This window comes from Trachemys scripta, chromosome 2, assembly GCF_013100865.1.
Source record: "Trachemys scripta elegans isolate TJP31775 chromosome 2, CAS_Tse_1.0, whole genome shotgun sequence".
Taxonomy (NCBI): Eukaryota; Metazoa; Chordata; order Testudines; family Emydidae; genus Trachemys; species Trachemys scripta.
In genome coordinates, this window is record NC_048299.1 from 155,570,251 (window position 1) to 155,593,079 (window position 22,829).

General features: G+C 40.1%; 1 protein-coding gene across 6 annotated transcripts in view; it reads right to left on the minus strand.

Moving 5' to 3' along the window:
- The window catches only part of NSD3 (nuclear receptor binding SET domain protein 3), a 70,921-nt gene that overhangs the window by 30,916 nt on the left and 17,176 nt on the right, over positions 1 to 22,829 (minus strand). For 5 of the 6 annotated variants that reach the window (XM_034761987.1, XM_034761990.1, XM_034761986.1 and 2 more), the window contains 7 exons: positions 16,318 to 17,045; positions 11,336 to 11,404; positions 10,671 to 10,830; positions 9,233 to 9,387; positions 6,899 to 7,414; positions 5,791 to 5,917; positions 1,485 to 1,585 (listed from right to left, as the gene is read on the minus strand). In XM_034761987.1, the coding sequence (XP_034617878.1) occupies positions 1,485 to 1,585; positions 5,791 to 5,917; positions 6,899 to 7,414; positions 9,233 to 9,387; positions 10,671 to 10,830; positions 11,336 to 11,404; positions 16,318 to 17,001 (1,812 nt within the window). In that variant the 5' untranslated portion in view covers positions 17,002 to 17,045. The remainder of the gene's footprint in view (positions 1 to 1,484; positions 1,586 to 5,790; positions 5,918 to 6,898; positions 7,415 to 9,232; positions 9,388 to 10,670; positions 10,831 to 11,335; positions 11,405 to 16,317; positions 17,046 to 22,829) is intronic. The other variant, XM_034761989.1, reaches the window with a different exon arrangement.

Genomic DNA, 22,829 nt, shown 5'->3' on the forward strand with positions numbered 1-22,829 from the left:
CGCAGATTGAATTTGGGAATCAGTCGCAAGAAAACTTGACTTTGGGTAACAAATATTGTTGCATAATTGTAAGAAGTTAGTAAGACTTATTTTGAATATAATTTAATACATTCAAAGTTCTGTGCATTACAGTGCATCTTTGATTATTTTATTACGTTTTAGTCACATACTTTGCCTGAGAAAAGCAATTTAATGTACTATGTTGCCTTAGTTAGCTACATAGTATAAGCAAGCAAAGCTAACCTGGAACCAAAATGTTCCTATTGTTGGTTCTTATACCTTTGTTAAATTAAGGAGAATTTGTAAATGCAAAAGGATTTATTTAAAAATAGGGAAATCACAACTTCTCACATCAAGAAGTTAAAGGGCCTATGTGTCAGCTATTTTACATCCAACATTTAGGTTGCCTTTTAAAAAAAAAGTTTCAGTGACAAAATTTTTTAGAGTTAAAATTTCTTCTGTCGCTTTGGCAACCGAAGTGCCATACTAGTGCATCAGAACCAAAATATGAAACTTAAAAAAAATAAAATAGACAAGGCCTATTTTCATCCTTTAAGATGATTGAAGTGCAATAAAATAAAATAAAGTGTAACGGGCAAAGAATAAATTAGGGTTTTTTAAAATATCCATTTTACTCTAATGAATTTTAAAAAAAACTTTAACCTGTGTCCCTTTTTAAAAAAGCCCATTGGAAAAAACGATATTAAACATTTGTTATACAAAAGTCTCAGGTTTCAAGGGTGGGTGCCCTTAGGGTTTAAATAGGGAAAATTTGATAGTAAGGAAAAGAACCAACAACTCTGACGAACTTGTTAAATAAGTGTATTGGTTAAATATTTAAGTATGTCACCCACTCAACTTGCCTACTCATCTCCACTCAGAACTTTTTTTTTTTTTTTTAAATAAAGCAACAACATTTGTCTGTCTGGCATTCAGATTAAAAGAGTGCCCTTGTACATGTTAGTTCTACTTAAGGGGGAGGGAAAAAAAATCTAAGATCTGTTTTTTTGTTTATGTCTGCCAACATAAAAGTCAGATTATTCATCTTTAAAATAGATCATTCTTAAGAGTCCATTTTCAAAAGTGATCAAATAAATCAGAAACTTTGAAAAACAAAACCTCAATACAAACCAGCAGCTAAACCAAGAGTAAGAAGAGGAAGGAACCTGGTGGCAATTCCATCAAATAGATATTATTAAAACATAAAATCATTTTGCTCACAACAGAAATCTCAAAGTTAACATATCAGGTTCATTAGAAGTCTTGCATCATTGAGTTCCCATTATCCAAAGCCTGAACTGATACTGTGAAGATGCCAGTAGCAGAGTCACAGCAATAATGGTACTGACAGGGGGATTTCATGAAGGATAGTCCAAAAAGGAAACTCGATGGGCAAAATGGAGAAAAATAAAAAGGCACCAATATAAGCCACAACATTTATGAATACAAAATATATTTTAACTCTCTACATGGAGGAAGCCAACCTGCTCCTTTTTGATCTTCTTCTTTGGCACAACTTCAGTGGATTTCTCAGACTCTGAGCGGGTTCGAATCGATCTTCTCTGTTGCTTCTTTTCTACAGAACCTGAGGAAGGAAAGGACTCTATTACATGATTCCTTCTATTTCAGCTTAGTCTGATATGTTCAGTACTAAGTCAATGGCTGTAGTAATGAAAGCAAAACTTTTTTTGCTTTTTTGATATTTAACAGACTTTTTAAAAACAGTCAGTTCAAAGTTTGTTTGTTTTTTTGCCAGCTGGAGCCCTGATTGCACACAATACATCTAATGGAGAGAGGCCTGGGTTCAGAAAAGACACCAATAAAAGGTGAAGGGAAAGGCTGGAATCCACATGTTTGGAATAGGGTGACAATTTGTCATGGCATGTTACTTTCAGAGCCTCTGGTCTGATCATTTTCTAATTAACTAGTTTGCCTTTCGCTTTTTTTGGAAGGCACCCATAACTCTGAAAACCTCATTACCTAAAATGTCTAGGTATTGCACAGATTCAGAACTTAGATTCCAAACTTTCACTCTCCAAAACGTGGTTCTCGGGGCCTTTGACTTTATGGCCAGGTGGATAAACTGATTTATCAAATATCAGAACTCTAGATATTAGTACAAGTTTAGTCAAAAGCTAGGCTACCATAATTGCAATAAATAAAAAAATTGACAACTTTAGATAAAGATTCTAGGATGCTGAGAAAAAAATTGAAAACAAATGGTGGTCAATGGACAGGACGCTATTCTAGCAGACAAAAACGAACGAATATGTTTCTTAAATTTATGCCCTGGAAAGCAAGCTCAGATTAATAAGGGTGATTAGGATACTTGAAGACACCAGAACACAGGCTATTTAAAAAAAAAAAAAAATGGCAAGGGCAAAGGAATATTCTGTGTTACAACACTGCTCCTGTTGAGGAACATCTGCACAGAATTTGTGTAATGTGCAATTCTTGAAACAAAGCACACAATTAAAGGTGTAAGGCTAACAGAAAAGTCCAAAATTCAAAAATTCTATTTTAGCATGAGTTACAGTCTTGTTCTTCAGCATCAGGTGTTTTTGACCTACCAGGATAGAAATTAAATATATTTTTTTAATTTTTAAAAATGATTATTATTTAGAAGAATAAAAAAATGCCAATCTGGATTTTTTTGTATTCTGTTAAGAGGATTCATGTTGGAGGCCATAAGTGTGTGTTGCTTCCATTGATATTATGGTATATATCTAGAAAAAGAGGTAGGCTGTAACCAAAGGCTGGAAATTGTTCCAGAGGACTCTAGAAGCATGGAACTTCACCTTTCCCTTATGCACTTAGATTAATATTTATTTAGTGAGGTTTCATGTGATGTGCAATTACTCAGGATTATCTATTGTTAACCTTGCTTTCTTGTTATTTAGAAAATTGTGCATTTAAATTGGTGCAATGGAAGTTGATAGGAACAAATGGCAAATACAAATGGTTTTAAAGATTTTATTTTTAAAGGGACACATTTTAGAACGTTACATGTTTTGGTGGAGAATCTTAGTGCCCCTCAGGTTTGGAGTAATTTAACTTTTGGGTCCTAGAGAATGTTCCCATATTGGGATTTAGAAGGCAAGAGTATACCTCAAATTTTACTGTGTATTAAAGTTGCTCTGATTGGCCCAAGGCACCTGATCTGCAGCCCCTCCTGTGTCACCTCTATGTTCAGCAGGCATGCCTTGTACTATCCATGGAAAGGGTTCACTAATTTTGGACAAGTCTGACTAGGAAAGTTCAACTAATCAGTTTTCTTCTTTCTTCTCTATGCTCAACACAGCAGAAGGAGTTATGTTGTGATGAAAGACCTGTATCAGAGAAGATAGTGCCGTTGGAGACCAATGCCACTTCGCATTGGATGCTAATGGTATGCTCAAGTAGTGCAATATGCACTCCTTGTTCCCCATTCCCCAAAGGTTCAGCGCATCACCTCCACAAGACTCTTATCCCACTTCTGTGCAATTTATGAACAAGAGCTAGGTTCAGGCTGGTTTATAACCAGCAGTGCACCTCACTAGCTACCAAGTCATTGGGTCAGTTTTGTTTCCATTTATACCTCCAGTCTCCCCTTTAAACAGAATTCTCAAGGTAGTTCTCTTATCAGATTCCAGGTTACAGAAATAGATTTTCCCCAGTATTATGGAATTCTGCACATCTCACTGTGGCTTATCCATCAGGGCTCCCAGAGTCATTCTGTAAAATACTTTACCGTAAAGGTATTCTGAAGTTCCGGTGACCTTAAATTTGAAAAAAGGACTTCCAGTTATGTTCCATGAGAGGGGACCAATAATTGTCTGGACTTTGGAAATGGCTTTGAAAGTGACTGTTTGGAGTGTATACTGAAGTAATGCTCATGCACTGTATGGGGTGTTATCAGGTGATGTTTTACGTATCCAAAAAACCTGAGAAAACGAAAAAAAAGAGGCTCAGAATTCTCACCCTCCCTATGCCCTAAGAGCCACTGCGAATTGTGGAGGTGATGCCCTTCGTTTCCAGGGGAGGGAAACAAAACAGAGAGCACCTCCTCTGTTGTTGGGCAATTAACAAAGTAGCAATAGTTTGGAAAAAGCTGCCAGAATCATAGCAATTATAAACTGGAGAGACAATGACTCTGTCATCAACAGCAGATGAAACCCCATCTTGCTCACACCAGGGTCAAAAAAATCCAAAGTGCTCATCTTGCATTTGAAAGTCCTCAGGCACAGCATGCTGTGAAAACCCAGGGGATAGCAGATTTAAAGTAACACTACATAACAAGAATTATATTTGCCGAGGAGCTGAACTGTGTGGGCTGGGAAGAGTGTTCCAATATATGCAGAATGGTGTGAGGTTTTTTTTTGTTTTGATGTTTTTAGTTTTATTTTTTTGTTTTGAAAAAAGAGCTAACTACACTAAGACCAGGTCCTTTGCACAGCTATGTAACTAAAGCGAGGGTGACACTGAATAATGTTACAAGATAAAAAAAATCTATTAGAAAGAGTAGTCAGTTTTATGGCACCTAAGCTGAATCAAATACCCCCCTTTTCTGGTTCCAGACTGAAGACAACTGTTCATCCTGCTGTTGAGTATTAAAATGAATGCACTCTGATCCCATCCCAAACTTAATTTTTACATATTCATTATTAAACTAGGTGTTCTCCACAGTCTACAATATCTATACTATGATTACAAACGTATGTCCAAACACATATCATCTCCGATGTGTTTTCCACATCAAAGATAAAGACCGTTTGGCTGAAATACTAAAACCACTACAATAGGAGGAAGGACTTAAAAATGGAGTTCAGTTTAGAATGACTGAAGTTGTTTCTCTCCCCCATCATCTTCCACCCTACCTCTTTCGAGAGTATGTCTTATCAATTTGCTCCCAGAGACTTTCTGCTGGGATTAGCCCGTCCCCTCTGAAAGAAGAGCCAAACCCATAGCATCAATAAGTCATTGCTTTTCTTCTCCAAGAAGAAAGTTACTCATTCAATTTAAATTCTCACTCTTCTCTCCCTGCATGTTATTAAGTTCAGTTTCTTCAGAGAATTTGCCTTAGGCCTTCAATTTCCTATTCTAAGCCTCTAGATACTCTGGATTGCTTCACACTCTTCTCTCTTAAAGACACAATACTTTACACGTACACAGTGCCTAATAAGATAGTGCTCAAAGTGCTTCAGAAAGGTAAGCATTATCCCATTTTACCAAGGGGATTAATTGAAGCACTGCGACATTAATTATCTTGTACAAGGTCACACAAGAAAACAGTAAAGTTGGGAATAGAATTTACTCCTGATTCATAAAGCCTGGCTTTAACTACAAAACTACGCTGATTTTGGTCTCATTTGCTTTGGTCCTAATTGCTACTTTTGAAATTTGATGCCAAAAGCCATTGTAATGGTTTGCTAACACAGAACCATTTTACTGCCTCCCAACTCAATGAACTATTACATTACCCATTGTTCCCTATCTTTTCTCCATCATAGCCATCCTATAGATACACTGACTTGTTTCAGACTGGCCAAGCATCCTTCCCTCAAGTCCAAGATTCTAACTGGCTTAGCTAAGGGCAGTTCACCCACCACTTAAATTCTTACAGCCATAAAGATCACCCCTCCAAGTAACTGCACCCGTTGTGGATTACATGTGCCACACTCGCTGAAATAATTATGTAAAGAGAAATATGTTTATAATGATTTTCTAATTCCTGAGGGAACCCTGACTTTTGCAGCCTGTTTAAATGCTCATTTGTTAAGATTTAGTCAAGGAGTCCCAACCTTTGCCTACCTGTTGACCCAGAAGTTGTTTCAGGTGAGGATGCATTTTGCGCAGTGGCTCTCTCATTTTTCTGGTTTGATGTAGAAATAAGCTTGTCTTGTCCCTTGACACTTATTTCAGTTTTGTTACCAACTCCCTTTTAAAGAACACGAATAAAGTTAGTGATTACCTGATCAGACTACCATGCAAATTAATTCAATAACCACAAAGTCTATTAGGAAATCACTTACAACTTGGAATGCAAGCCACAATGTTGAGCATTACCATAAGGGAGAGCAATTTAGAAACAGTGAAGGAAACTGCCAAAGACAGTCTCCAATTTTCCCCTCTCACAAATATACTACATGCACCAGTCTCTCACTAAACAGCACTAGTGGGTTTTTTGTTGTTGTAGGTATTCCTAATGTATAATAAGGGCTCCATTATATAAATTTAAAAGGACATAAATGTCCTCAAGGAAGACAGGGCAAAAGAGTAAGGCAGCCAATTAGCCCCAGTACTGCTACTTACACTGACTGGGGGGTTGCTGATAATCTGCATGAGACTAAAAAGGTAAAAGCTATTTTTAAAAATGTCTTTACCACACAGGATTATTTAGTTTTTTGCTTTTAACTCACTATTTACGCACCATCTTGTAATCTCACCTGTTGCAAACAGGCACCAAAGTTGTAGATCCAATTTAACCCAGAAGGGCTGAGGAGGTCAATTCTGATTTAAAGTGGGAAACTAGAATTAAACAAGTGGCTTGTTGTAGCTATTGATTTCAAAAGTTCTCAGCAATAGCTTGATGGTTTTGTAGAAACTTCTGTCACTAAAACCAAAGAGTAACCCTCCATCCCCCCTTTCTTAAAAAAACAAAAAACAAACAACAACAAAAAACACAGACTGTTGGTTGTACTAGCCCTTGTAGCTAGTAAAGTTTTAAGAGGTTTCTATTTATAGGGGCTGCTGATTAAAAGCAGGGCCTGACAGATTTAATGTAGTATCCAATAAAAGCACCTGCATGGACCATCACATTTTGAAAGTTGGTGGACACTTAAGTTTGAGCCCCATACTAAATATCGTGGGTGTGGGTGTTATTTACAGGCAAAGGAGTTGGTAACTAGTAAGTGTGTACCTTGGTAGAGTAAACAAACTGATCGATGAATTTTCCATCCCCAGCAGCATTCTGTAGGGCAAAAACTTGTTCAATTTTAACAACTGGAGACATGTTACATTTCTGAAGATCCAAACTCCCTTTATGCATGGTTATTGAAGCAGGTAAGGATTTCCTGGCTGCAGCTGTTTTCCAGGCTATTTTCACAGGCGGTGGCTCCTCTTCTTCCACACTTGACTGCCTCCTTTGACTTTGCCTTCGCACCTCAGTATTTGATAATGAGGGGGATGCCGATACCACATTGGTCTGTTCTGGCTGAGCGTTCAATGCTGGCTTAGGCCGACGGTTCTTTTTAGCCTCTGATTTAGGGGCAGCAGTCTTTTTGGCTTTGGACAAAGCCTCCTCTGGCTCCTTGTCTATATAAATGAAGGTATACTGTTCTATCCTTTCTTCCCGAGTCATTTTCAATGCTTTCTCGGCATGGGCAATACCAATATCCCACTGAGCACGCTCTCTTTGTGGCCTTGGCTTACGAATCTTTAAAACAAAGACAAAAAGAGAACTCTATTACATTTATTTATTTAGCTTCCTGGCTACATTAAAATAAATGTTCAATTAAAATAAACTGAACTAGTTTAAAATGTGGTCCTGCTCTTCAAAATGACCCTATGTAAGCCATTCCAAAGTACCTGATTTATCTCAGACTGAAGGTGACTGTTTTTTCAGTTTACAAGATATTTCTGGGGACCACCACGAGGCCTGCAAACTCACACTGGAATTGACAGTCAAACTGGATTCTTACTAGTCCATACTTCACCATCACCAATGAAAGTTGTGAATTAGATTCTGCTCTGAGTAACCCCACTAAAGACAATGGAAGGCAAAGTTTAATCCACAATTCTGTAGATACGTGAACCAGAAAATAATCCAATTCACCCATTTATTTTAATCCTGTTTCTTCCTCTAAACCTCCCATGCCCTGTTCATTACTACTTTTAATTAACTTAAATATCTACTTAAGAAGCCCACCAAAATACAGTGATAAGTCTGGTGGTCTGGCCAATAGTTCCCTTCTCAATTAAACAAATACAGTAGATTTTGCTTAAGGGCAATTCTGGTATTAGCAACTTCCGGTTAATGGCAACATATGGCTGGGAAACAAATCCCATCTCATTAACATCAATGTTGATAGGATTTGGATATTAGCAACAACATGCCGCTTATTAACAAAAAATATTGGAAGAAAGGAACCATCTGCAGGCATGTTTGTAAGGCTACACCCGTACAAGGAAACGCCAGGATGTGCGGAGCACCCTCTGCTGGCACGTTTGTGAGGCTGCATCCGGGAGAGGAAGTGCTAGTACATGCCTCCTCTGGCTGCAGTCTCACAAACCTGCCTGCAGCCAGTGCTCAGCATGTCCCAGTGTTTCCTTCTGGGGCTGCAGCCCAGCAAAACTGAATGCACACAGGGACCACACAGGAAGGGGCAGCAGACAGAGAGGAGAGGCTGTGGGCATGGCAACAGCAGGGAGGGGGCTGCAGCCCAGATGCCGGAGCTGCACGGTACCTCTCCCTGTCTTCTCCAGGATCCCTGCCAGGGGGCCGCACTGGTACATTCTGAGACCCAACCCAGGGAAGAGCACAGGAAGAGGTACTGTGCAGCTTCATGGGCCCCAGCACCCCCACTCTCTGCAGAAAGCTCCAGCATCAGGGCTGCAGCCCCTTTCACTGCTGCTATTCTCCCTGCAGGCAGGTTTGCCGGGTGCAGCCAGGGAAGTCACCTCCCAGCATTTCCTTCCCTGGCTGTTGCCTTGCAAACCTGCCTTCCACTTATTAGCAATTATCGGATAATAGCAACTTTTTGCTGGCAACTGAGGGACTGCTAATAAGCAGAATCTACATAACATCAGAAATATATGGGATACTGATGAGAACATAAACATTGCTATTTAAAATGTGCACTGCTTTCTAAGGAATATATTAATAACGGAAACACTGAAAATTAGTGATCTAATATTTATTCTGAAGTTACACACACACACACACACACACACACACAAACTAAGTGCCCAGAAAAGCACTACAGCCATGAAAGTTACTGATTGAAAGGGGATAAAACAAGCTCAGATAACAGCTTATCCATAAGGAGGACAAAAGGACAAGTGGAAACATTTAACTATCTTTGTAAAGAATGATTACTTAGTCACAGGTAGAATGCACACAGTACTTTATTTTTCCAACATTCAAATATGCACCAGTCTACAATAGGTTTCAGGATGGGTCCCCTTTGTAAGTGTAGGTTTTACTTTGATAGACATTGTGGAGAACACATTCTGAATTTAGTGCTCAACATACCTTCTGTTTCTCAGAGTGATTGCTGGCTTGCTTAGTAGCTTCTGCCAATAATTGTTCATACTGTTTATGTCCTTTATACTCTCGAACCCGCTTCTCATGCACCCATGCCCTCTCAGGCTGGTTGCTAAAAAACTGAACATGGTATTCACGGGCACCTGGAATTAAAACACACTCTAGTAAGCCGTACTATCAACAGAAGTCAGTTCATATGTTTACTTGGATATATTGGCCTAACATTCTTACTCCACTCCACTCATTCAATTCTTGCAGACAAAAAGTTCTCCTTAGCGCTATAGAAGCTAGAAAGTAAAATGCATGCAGCTCCATTTCTTATACATCGGATATGGTTTTATAAAAGTGCATAAATAAGATTATGCAGTTAGACTAGAAGCTAAACAAGGGCTACTAAGTCAATTGGTGGGGGGCCTACTCTGACATCCTAGCCATCTAGTTTTTGAATTTGCTTGGAACTCACTTCTGTTAAATAGAAACATTCAACAAAACTAACTTTCTATGAGAAATTGAAGTTGCAAATTTATGTATTGTAACAACTTTGCAGAACACTTTAGAAAGTAAAGAGGCGTTGTCCCTGTCTTCAGATTACGGTCTAAGGGTGGCAGCACCTGGTCCTCACACTGAGCAATATCACGGATATCAGTAGGACTACTTGTAAGGATACTAACTCAACAAGAGTTAAAGTGGCAGAATCTCTCTCTAAACTAAGTAAACACACACGGTCTGAGAGCATACATGCATTTATTTATTCATATTGCTAACCTAAGAATCATGCAACGTTATGTGCGACTGAAGTTTTCCTATTTAACAGGCTGAATGCTTATCTCCATTTGGAAGTCCATAAGGGCCAGATCTTCCAGATGGGACCAGGGGAAGCTAAGCCAGATCTATGAAGTAGCTATGGCAATCTTTTTTTTTTTTTTTTCTAATCATTCAAAATTTAATTCTCAAAGTATCCAGATGTCAATTACCCCAAAAAAATGCCACTTGGTGGACAACTTGTTTTTCTTTAAATTCACTCAAAAATATCTTCATTGGTTATTGTTTTTATATGAGCACATGTATATTTGTTCTAAAACAAATATTAGGAATAAAAGATAAATCAAAATTAATCATTTACTCAGTTGCGTACTTTCCTCTGATGGTTTTTTTTTTAAATGAACTGTTGAATATATTTATAAACAAAAATCAAGAGAATTTTGCATTTCTTAATTGCACTAGGTGAACCACAACAGAAGTGATCTGTTTGTGTCACACAGAGTTAAATAAAGTTAGCTTTTTGGTCATCATTGCTAACTTCACTCTGGGAGCCCTCTCCCAATTGGCATACGTTGTCAGTTGTATTTTATAGCACTATTTTTAATTAAGGAGCAATTACTGATACAGTATCTAACACGTCCGCTCAATGATTCTCCTTCTTTACCTCTTGTATTAATTTTGGTATGAACCTCAAGCTGTGGATCACTTGAAACCATGCAGGGCCACCAAGGATAAGTTCCCACCTTGGACCAGACTAGATCGCCAACCTGAAACTTGACGTCTGTTGTAACTTGCGTTGGAAGAGAAGGTGAGAACTGCTGGACCTATAAAGAAGAAAACGGACATATCAGCTGCAGAAGAAAACAATTTAATACAACTCACTAATGCACAATGATTCATAAGGTGTTTTGGTTTGGATTTTTAAAAAAAAATTATTTCTTCATCAATTTAGTTTTTCCTCTCTTTCTTCTTTCAGCTGGCACTGATGGTCAAATGCAACCATGACAACAGGGGACACTCAGACTCCAATTGCATGGTTCACTGAGGATGAGCAATGATTGATAATCAAGACATTCTAAAGGGGAGATATCCCCACAGAAAGTTTCTACTTAGTAAACCAATTACAAATGTCATTTTGGTGTTGCTTTATTCTGTCATCATATACCACTAAGGGAGCACTGGCCACAATAATAATTATATAGCCATTTCCAATAACAGTGATTGATTTATCTGATAATAAGCTATAAAATGTTGTCTCATTACAGTATGAACAAGACAATTTCTATAATACTAAGAATCCAAGATTTGTTAATTTATGTAAGTACTAACCGGGGTTTCCTCCAACAGTATATCTTCTCTTGGTCTTTCTGATAGCACACTAAGCCGCTCATTTGGTCTCTAAGAAAAGGGTAACAGTAAGGAGAGACCAGGAAAATAAAAGTAAACAGGATAAGGGGGATGGTAAAACAGAAGAACACACCAAAGAGAATAGGAGCAGGAGAAAATAGTTAGCAGAGAGGAAAAAAACACCATCATAAAATCAGAAAACATGACAAACTCCTTATGACTGACCTATGTTCAGTTTTAAAATACTCATCTCTCCCACACTACTTAATATATTTTCATTATAGCAGCACCCAACCAGATCAGGGTCTCACTGTGCCAGGTGCTGTACAATTTACAATAAAGAAGTCATTGTCCCACAGAGCCTACAATCTAAAGTGCGATACAATTCAGAGGAAATAAGGAAGGGAGGAAAGGAAACAGAGCAACATACAGTTACACACTGTGAATTGGTTATATGAATAAACTGCAGTATTAGAGTTATTTATTGATTTAAAAAACCTCAAGAAACATGAATGACATTAGTTGGCAGTTCACTTTAGACATTATAGCATAGGTAGGTTTGTAGGAAGGATCTGAAAGAGAACAGGATAGTGGCTTTACAGGTTAATATGAGGAGGACAGGCATTCCATGCTTAAGGAATAGCATGGAGGAAAGTATTATGTGCTTGTGGGAAAAGGAGGTAAAGGTTCAATAGGAACTAGCATTGCCAGGGGAGTAGATACGATAAGGAACATGATGTAACAACAGGTAAGTAGATAAGGCCCTTCACAACCTAGCTGCTAAGTGTAAGGACCCGAAGCTTGTGTTTAATATGCTGGAAAAACAGCAGTCAATGGAGACACTCAAAGGGAAAGGCAGTGGACATACGTGGGAAGGGTGCGCGTGACAAAGCATTCAGTCAGAAACTCTAATGTACCATTCAGCTAGATTATAATTAGTCCACTTAAAATGAAGATCTGTTCCCTTGAAATTACACATTAGCCCCATGATAATCATAAATGCGTGCTTCACACAAACGTTTAAAAAATGTTCATTTAAAACACACTGTCTAGTACACGCCAATTAGAACTCTCAACATGTGTTACTTTAGATATATAGAAATGTTGGTACTTAGTTTTAAAGTGGCACACAAGTGTTATTCTCTATAGATTGTCTAACCTCAACCAAATAAATACCCATAACCTACAAATTCTTCCTTGCTACACCAACCTGTTAATGGCAAATATACCTACATCTTCTGCCTGTGATTTCTACTACAATGAGCTGACAAATTATTTCTGCCCAAACAATTGAGCTAGTCACACAAAAGATAGTCCGAACAAAAGATTGCATACTTCTCACTTAATTTCCTAGAAGCAAATTCTAACCAGTAGTTTGACTTTAAAAACAAAAATTTTGAGTCTAAACAAAACAAAAGCATAAAGTTCAATGTTTTCATTTTGATAAAGTTTTAATTCCATATTAATTTTGTTTTAAACGTAAACATTCCCCTGAAGAGTTTGTGTTGCAATGGATTTCTACATTAGAAGCAGGAAGTAAATGACTACAAATCACTCTTGTTTCACTGCCCATACTGAATAAAAAGCAAAAAGTAAACTTTTAAAAATTAATTCAAATTTTCAGTATTTGGAGGTGTTATTTGAAACACTGATATTAACTTTTAAAAAACTTTAGCTTGACAGTGTCCCTTGAACAGGGCCGGCTCCAGGGTTTTGGCCGCCCCAAGCAGCAAAAAAAAAAAAGCAGCCGCGATCGTGATCTGCGGCGGCAATTCGACGGGAGGTCCTTCGCTCCGAGCCGGAGTGAGGGACCGTCCACCGAATTACCGCCGAATAGCTGGACGTGCCACCCCTCTTCGGAGCAGCCACCCCAAGCACCTGCTTGACAAGCTGGTGCCTGGAGCTGGCCCTGCCCTTGAAAAGGAAGCATAAGATAGAAAGGGGACAAATTTAAAATAATTCCAGTTCCTGGTAGATGAAGTTCTATACTACACTAGTTACCACCTCTTGCAGGTCAACAATCCTTTGAGTGCAGGTGCAACCCCATATACCCATTATAGGAATATAGCGCCTTTAAAACCAGACTCCAAGAGTTTGGTGAATTTTAGCTGCCAGATAGAGCACATGACTGAAGGAGGATCAAGTGACTGCGAACTAAGACTGCCTGTGGGATTACAGAAGGCAAAGATTTTGGTTCAGTCTGGGGGATACCTGGGAAGATGCTCTTCATGGTTGCCAGGCAGCAGGCCTGGATCAACAAAGTTCCCCACACAGAGAAAACTGGGACAGAAGCAAGATTCAGGAGAGGCCCTGCTATGGAAGCACGGCTAACCTAGGATACAACATTGATTGAGGCCTGATGCGAAGGTGACTGTCAATGCTAGGGAAAGGGCAAGAAAGGAAGCCCAGACACAAGGGTGAATACTTTGCTGAATTATATTAACAAACCAGATTAAAGGTGGTTTGATTTCATTTAAAAACACAGTTGTGCAGCATTTGATCTAAGAAGGGAAACTGAGGCACAGCAGCATGCAGAGGCAGAGCCGGTACAGCAACTGTGTGAAACCACCCAAACTGGCAGTTTCAGCAAAGGCACCAAGGATTAAATAAACTGCCATGAAGACTAACTTTTCCCCTTCACGTGAGCCAGGGAGGGCAGGTGTGAGGCACACTGGCAAGGGATGATGTGTAGGGGTAACTTGCACTGCTGCTGCCCATGCTATTTTTTGGCTAATGGTTTGTCAGCCAGACACCTTCCACCAGCACCAAAAGTGGCTTAAATACAACAGATCTCCAAAAGCAAGAGAAACACACACAAACAATCCAAGTAACTGTATTCTGTTAGACAGCTTGTTCCAAGTTCACACTAGCATTAGTCACTCATTAAAGTCATACTGAGCTTCATTAGTGACAACTACATGGATCAAATCTGGCAGAAGTTCAAAACCTTAATTGATAAGTAACCGCCAGAAGATATATCCAACAACAAATAAGAAAATAAAGACAAATAAATATAAGCTTTGAAATATAGTTTACATTGGCAGCTAAAAACATTTCACACACAAGACTTTACAGGACTAAACACTGTTTTTAAATTTAGTCAAAATGGACCTACTGCAGTTCTCATTTGTCAGAAGTGCAAACATAAGGTAACACTCAAGGCTCTGGGTTGAGTTAAGCCTATGAACCACTGCATGGGAGACCTGTCTTTGGGAAAAGCCCACATTCGAGGGTCTAAAGCCATCTTTTCTGCTGCAGAAAGGAACCAGTCACTGAAAATGCACTACTGAGGCCTGGTCCCCGCTAACCCCCGACTTCAGACTAAGGTACGCAAATTCAGCTACGTAAGTACCTTAGTCCGAACTTACCGTGGGTCCAGACGCGGCAGGGAGGTTCCCCCGTCGATGCCGCGTACTCCTCTCACCGAGCTGGAGTACCGGCATTGACGGCGAGCACTTCCGGGATCGATTTATCGCGTCTAAACCAGACGCGATAAATCGATCCCAAAACATCAATTGCCTGCCGCCGGACCCAGAGGTAAGTGTAGACGTACCCTGAAACACAACCGAAAGTGTTAAAACAATGCCCTTTAGACTAGATACAGGAGTTACTTGAGGACTGGAGTCTTGTGGGGGACTGTATTGAAAAGGAAGGCTTTCTGGCTGCTGAGAGGCCCTGACTGCCTCTGACTCCACTTCTTCAGAAGTCTCCATCCTACGCAACCTACAGCTATATAAAACTATTATAAAACACAGAAATGACCGTGATATGATGGGGCCAAACCAGCCTGCTTACGATGATGGAAAGAGGAGGGGACATGTCAAGGACATGGAAATTGCCATACTAGAACAGAGAACAGAGTCTTCAACAGCTGCCAGTACCAGATGCTTAATAAGAAGGTGCAAAAAACACCTGCAGTTTGACAATTCCCATATTCCTGACATGTCTCACCTTCTCTCTTCTGACAGCCACTCTCAAACTAGGAAAAAATAAGAAAAGGACAACAGCAGCACATGGCCGGCAGGAAAATTAGTTGGAAAGTGGTCATGTTGTCATGAACACTGTGTGCCCTTAAGGGTGGAGATAGAAGTCCAAGTGTTCGTGGGGAGGCTCATTTTATTGAGCGTGGAGGCAGAGAAAGGCTGCAGGTACTGAAAACCAGCACACTTGTCCTCAGTGTACTAGGGGTTAACTTACAATACTATTATTTCTGTGCAGTGTACACATACATATTGCAAAATGAAATCTTGGCATCTCCTGCACCTAGCAAAAAGCATTATGGACATTGATACAGAATTCTCTCAATCAGTGTGGGTTGACAGTCAACTGACATTTCTAATTTGCATGCCACACTGGTACACTAATTTTTGCTAGTACGTGCACAAGATACAGCCACCTCTTCACTTATTTAGTATCAGACAATCCACCATATTTATTAAAATTGATTTCAATGGCAACTGTCAGTTAAAGCATGTGGTTTAAGTGTTGTATAGAAAGCAGTATACTTAGATAGTTATAACATGTTTTTAGGTGCCTCTTAGAAATAAGTAACATTTCCACTAAGTTTCTATGAATGCTAACGATGAATACTTCAAATACCACAAAACCCCAGTAAATCACATTTTGAAAAAAAGAGAATTCATGAATCTTTTGACAGTACACCTTGATGGGCAGGGACTGTGTCTTCTTCTGTGTTTAGAAAGCACCCAAGTTTGAGCACTACTGCAATCTAAATACTACTACTCATAATTCTTTCCACTATTCCTCTCTGATACATAAGCTTTGCATCTGAGCTGTAGTGGACACTTGCTAAACAATTCTGATCACTGCATAGTGTGTCAGACAGTGAACTACAGCCTCACAATGCCTTTTAAGTACATAAACAACTAATAAGAAATATAAAGCTAAAAAGAAGGAATTCCCTATTAATAATCACAAAAAGATGAAACTGTTATTCCACTTACACTTTGTTCCTCTGGTTCTAGTTTTGGAATTTTGTATGACTTGCGTTCTTCCGATCGGGAAGAGTCATGCTTGCTACTTTTTTTCCTTTTCTCCTTTCTCCCTTCGTGTTTCATCTTAGCATACTCACTTGCCTGCACTTCATTCAGAAGGTCCCCACACAGAGAGGACTCGAACAATTCCCTGCCATTCTGGATAGTTTTGGTTATTTTTAATTTGATTTCTGGTGAACCAGTCTTCTTTGGAATCACCGTTTGTGGTACTGAAGGAGGTGGTGGCGGTGGGGGTTGTGGAGGGGAAGGTTTTTCCAGAACTTCATGTGGCCTCACGTTAGAGTTTTCCATTTGGTAATACTCTGGGGGACTAAAGTTTCTAACTGCACCAAAGCCATTGGCTGAACCATTGGGATACTGACTGTATGTCTGGTATTTGGCTTGAGGTTCATACATATTGATTGTTGGTGGATAGCCATTAGTGATCGGTGGAAGATCCTCTGTCGTTGGAGTAGGGTACTGAAAGCCTTGCTGCAGGGCAGTTTCATATGGTGTCTGACCACCATCTTCAGCGATGTCACTGCTGGCATCAAAGGCATCCTCCTGGCGGATGTTGGCTGAGTCAATGAGCTGAGGTGGTTGCTGAATTGTGTTTCCCATGATCCCTTGCATGAAAGAGAAAGAGAAATCCATTGTTCTGCTCCAGCATCCTTAGCTTTCCCTTTCTCTCATAGGGCCTAAAAGTAAAGGGAGAAAAAAAAGTAATCAGTAAATCAAAGGAAAAGAATTAAACAATTGAAACAATTAAGAAGAAATAGAGCTACCAAGACTATGAACAACTTTCAGACCTCCAGTTTCACTAGACACCCTCTTATACAGTCAACATTACCCCGCACACAGAGTATCCCCAATGCACCTGACTCTTCACCAGCTATGTAACACCCTGATCATTCTGTTCGCTGCATGGGAAAAATCAAGACTAAAGTGTGCCAAATTATGTGGTAGTTTTCTAATGTTAACAATAATCTACTAGGGATTTGTATGGATTTGCCCAATTTATTTACATTCAAATTGTAAATCAAATTCAGAACTCATGCACACAGATGATCAGAGTGATCAATAATGTATAATACCCAGATACGGTTCCAAAGATGAAAAGCTACTTTGCAAACAAGCCTCAGACACCTATTTTCAGTAAAACAATAAATAAATAATTTAATCCCATTATTTGTAATATCCACCTAGAAGTTTGAAAATGGAAATTCTCTCTCACCAAACATTTGTAGTGGAACTAAAATAAGAACAGTCCTTTGTATACCAACTTCCATGACACTGTCCACACATTTCTGTACACAGGCTTTTTGACTTAACTGTTTCTCTTCAGCCAGCAGAGAAGAATGACTAATTTTTTCCAAGAGTTACATGTATTTCTCAGTAATGGTCGTTTCTCAAGATATTTGAAACAGAAGAAATTGTCAGCCGCAGGAGTTTTAAACACAGGTCAAACTGTGGGTCCGAACTAATTCAGTGTTAGAATAATAGTTCTAAATATTGCATCAGACCAGAAAAAGGGAACACAAATTATTAGAAGGCTGAAACTGTGATGCTTATTCAACTTTGCAGAAGTGCCTATCCAAGACTCCAGGTACCATACAGCCATTACTTTGGTCTACAATTTTTGAGAAGTCGTCTGCTTCAGAAATAAAATGTGCTATTTATTATGTATTTTGATGTGCTGAATTCAAATATGACAATTAAAACAACTTATTGGCTACTGTTTCGAAGATATTTAAGTTTTTAAATTTTATGTTTATGTATATTGTGTAGATAGTAGTTTTAATCATAAATTGTAAACCTAGGTCTTTTCATGTGTTTATGGTTGCTTTACATGATAATATTTCACCTGTCCTGTTTATGTAACACTTTAAAAATCAGCAAAAGGGTTATATAAATAAAATGTATTATGAAACAAAAGGCAAAAAACTATTATGTACATAGTTTAGTCCTATTCAGTGTCTACTTGGCGCTTCTTGGCTTGTCTCTTGTATTCATTAAATGGAGCATCTCTTGTCACTGTCCAGCAATAGTCTGCAAGCATTGATGGGCTCCATTTGCCCTGATAGCATTTCTCCATTGTTGCAATGTCCTGGTGAAATCGCTCGCCGTGTTCGTCGCTCACTGCTCCGCAGTTCGGTGGAAAAAAATCTAGATGAGAGTGCAAAAAATGCATCTTTAGTGACATGTTGCAACCAAGGCTTTTGTATGCCTTGAGGAGGTTTTCCACCAACAACCTGTAGTTGTCTGCCTTGTTGTTTCCGAGAAAATTTATTGCCACTAACTGGAAGGCTTTCCATGCCGTCTTTTCCTTGCCACGCAGTGCATGGTCAAATGCATCATCTCGAAGAAGTTCACGAATCTGAGGACCAACAAAGACACCTTCCTTTATCTTAGCTTCACTTAACCTTGGAAATTTTCCACGGAGGTACTTGAAAGCTGCTTGTGTTTTGTCAATGGCCTTGACAAAGTTCTTCATCAGACCCAGCTTGATGTGTAAGGGTGGTAACAAAATCTTCCTTGATTCAACAAGTGGTGAATGCTGAACACTTTTCCTCCCAGGCTCCAATGACTGGCCAATCTTTCTTGATGTAGTGGGAATCTCTTGCACGACTATCCCATTCGCAGAGAAAACAGCAGTACTTTGTGTATCCAGTCTGCAGACCAAGCAAGAGAGCAACAACTTTCAAATCGCCACAAAGCTGCCACTGATGTTGGTCACAGTTTATGCACCTCAAAAGTTGTTTCATGTTGTCATAGGTTTCCTTCATATGGACTGCATGACCAACTGGAATTGATGGCAAAACATTGCCATTATGCAGTAAAACAGCTTTAAGACTCGTCTTCGATGAATCAGTGAACAGTCTCCACTCATCTGGATCGTGAATGATGTTGAGGGCTGCCATCACACCATCGATGTTGTTGCAGGCTACAAGATCACCTTCCATGAAGAAAAATGGGACAAGATCCTTTCGACGGTCACGGAACATGGAAACCCTAACATCACGAGCCAGGAGATTCCACTGCTGTAGTCTGGAGCCCAAAAGCTCTGCCTTACTCTTGGGTAGTTTCAAATCCCTGACAAGGTCATTCAGTTCACCTTGTGTTATGAGGTGTGATTCAGAGGAGGAGGATGGGAGAAAATGTGGGTCCTGTGACATTGATGGTTCAGGAACAGAAGTTTCATCCTCTTCCTCGTCTGACTCAAGTGAGAATGATTCTGGTGCATCAGGAACCGACAGTCCTTCTCCGTGGGGTACTGGGAGTATAGCTGATGGAATCTTTGGATAATGCACAGTCCACTTTTTCTTCTTTGACACACCTTTCCCAACTGGAGGCACCATGCAGAAGTAACAATTGCTGGTATGATCTGTTGGCTCTCTCCAAATCATTGGCACTGCAAAAAGCATAGATTTCCTTTTCCTGTTCAACCACTGGCAAAGATTTGTTGCACAAGTGTTGCAGCATATGTGTGGGGCCCACCTCTTGTCCTGATCTCCAATTTTGCAGCCAAAATAAAGGTGATAGGCTTTCTTAACCATAGTGGTTATACTGCGCTTTTGTGATGCAAAAGTCACTTCACCACAAACATAGCAGAAGTTATCTGCACTGTTCACACAAATCCGAGGCATCTCTGCTCACTTTGGCTAAACAGAAATGTGTCCCTTTGCAAAATCAAACACTGACAAATAAGAGAGCACGACACTGTATGATTTCTAGAGCTGATATAGGGCAATTTGTTCAGCAGGGTGATGTAAGCTTCGTTATGACTGCATCGTCCATGACGTCTAGGAATAACATGATGCAATTCATATCATGTATGACGCAATAAAAGCTTCAGATTGCATCATTCATTGTTTTGCCTAAAAAGCAAGTACTGTCCAAACCCAGTCATAGATTTATTCATAGATCCAGTCAAAGATGTATTTTAGTCATTTCTGGTTTAAATTGAGATCCCTTCCCTTTATAACTCACTTATCCTCCGCCATTCCCAAGTCAAGGGTCGTATATACTGACCCAATAGCATATCTTGAAAACTAGAGCCAATCAACAATTTTAAGCATCATTTTCATTCTCAGTGACCCAGAATTAGTAAAGTTTGACTACATTTATTTCAGAAGCATTTTGGCTGTAGAGCAGTGTTATAAATTCAACAGGCAGGAAGGGTCATAGAAAGACCTCCCAAATCCACCAATGTAAGTTTCTTCTCTTCCTTCTCCTTAAAAACCTTATTCAAACTTTCCCTCTCCCCAGCAAAGCCTGGGAAAACAGATGAGTACTGATACATGCCTTGGAAGTTACCAGGCCCTGGCTGTTGGCTTTTTTTAAATACACAGTAGCACAATTATAGCAAATAGATGCTAATTATTCCACTCCTCCTGGTGAGAAAACCAAAGAGCTTCCTTTGGAGTATCTACATCGACCTGCCCAGGTCCGTCATATGGTAGTAATAACGCTACCTTTACCTCCACAGTATCTGAGGTCCTGGAAATTTTTATTGTATCTCATAAGACTTGAGACAGTTATATAGCCACTTCAAACACAGAGGGAAAAAAGTTCAATGAAATATTACATGCTCACAAATTAGCCTTCTTACCTATTTAAGAAAAGAACTTTAAATTTAAACCATTTTAATGCTTAGTTGGAGGGAATGGCTTAATGGGTTACACCTCATGTTTGAAATATTGGCTTGCTACCCAGTAAGGTCATTTTAATCCTTTCAAGATAAATAAATGGAGTATCACAATATGTGCATTTTTGTGTTGTGAGGATGGAGGTCCTAAATGCTCTTTCATACAAGATTTTTTTCTGGTCTGTAGTTACATTAAAGATCCCATGACATACACTTAACAATAAGGATCTGCCCATTTCCTTGCCCGAGTTTCATTCTCATCCTACCAAAGCAACATATCCAGATATCTTATTCAATATTTTCCATGTCAGACTTCAAAAAAAAAAAAAAAAAAAACCCCTTCCTCCTCAGGAACTAGTAGAGATGTAACGACAAAGCAACTACAAGAAAACGTAACTTCTTCACTTACATAGCAAAAACGTATTAGTCAACTCCACATTCACAGATTATATTGACTTTTCCCATTCTCAGTTTTACTTCATGGTGATATTAGCCAAAGCCTCATGGGATCCAACTACAAGTGTCTTGTTTGGCTCAGGTCTCAAGACAATTCAACCCCCTCAGGGTCAGGTCAGCTCCCCCACCTCTTGTCCAGGGGTCAGCATGGCGACTGCAAGTCCCATTCCTGCCAGCCGCCACCACCTCATTGTGCTGCATGTGCTGCAGCATGATATTCCTGGGGAAACTGTGCACAACTGCAGCGCAGCAGAAAAATCCCCCTCACAGAATCTCTTTACTTCCTTCAGGGCCAGCTCTACCATTCTGGCCGCCTCAAGCAACAAAACGGTCGGACTGTGCCACCCCAAGAATGGGCAGAATGCCGCCCCTGAGCATGTGCCGCCTCAGGCACTTGCTTCCTCTGCTGGTGCCTGGAACCAGCCCTGACTTCCTTGCAGAAAATGGTTTATGTGGGGAAGCAAAAAAGCTGCACCAGCACTCACTCACCTCCCAACAGCTCAGATGCATCACTTCAGGCAGCCAGGGGAAGAGGTAAATCACTGGGGGTGGGGGAGAGAGGGGACTGGGGATGCCCTGGCCATCCAGGGACGTTAGTCCCAGCTGGGGCGGGGGGGGGGGGAAGAGAGAAGCGCAGAGGAGGACAGAGACAGAGTTTCCCCTCCCTCTTCCCTGCATGGAGCAGCTGGGTCTGGGTCAGATCAAGCTCCAGAAACATCCCCTGGCTGCAGGAAACTGCACCGTGTGTGGGGTTTTTGTTTTGTTTTTCCAGGTGTGGGGGGAGGGTTGGTGCAGGGTGGGTCTGGATGCACAGGGGTTGGGAGGACAGGGGGAGCAGCTCCATGTACAGTGACCCCTCCCTCCATCTGCACACCTGGAAGACCGCCCCACCAAGCTCCATCCGAATCAGGGCCCAGAACCCCACACCACTGAGTCCCAAACAGCTGCACCCTGACCCTCCACCCCACCAAACCCAACTTCCCCTCATCACCTCACCCCCCCTTGCAGAGTCCCATTCCCCCTGCACCCAGAACCCCGCCCCGCACCCCTGTGCACCCAGATCCCCCCCTCCGCCCCGCACCCAGACCCCGCACACATAGATTGCGCCACACAGAACCCTAATACTCTTGAGGGAATTCTGCAGTGAAAAATTAAAAATTCTGCCTATTTTAATTGTCAAAATAACACAGAAACACAACAACAATATAATCACACCATTTTCAATTATTTTGGTAATTTATTTCAAAATACTTGTCAGCAAATAATTAAAAATGTGATTATATTGTGTTATTTTGACAAATATGCAGAATTTTGCAGAATTTTAAAATATTGTGTGCGGAATATTTCATTTTTTAGTGCAGAATTCCCTCAGGAGTAA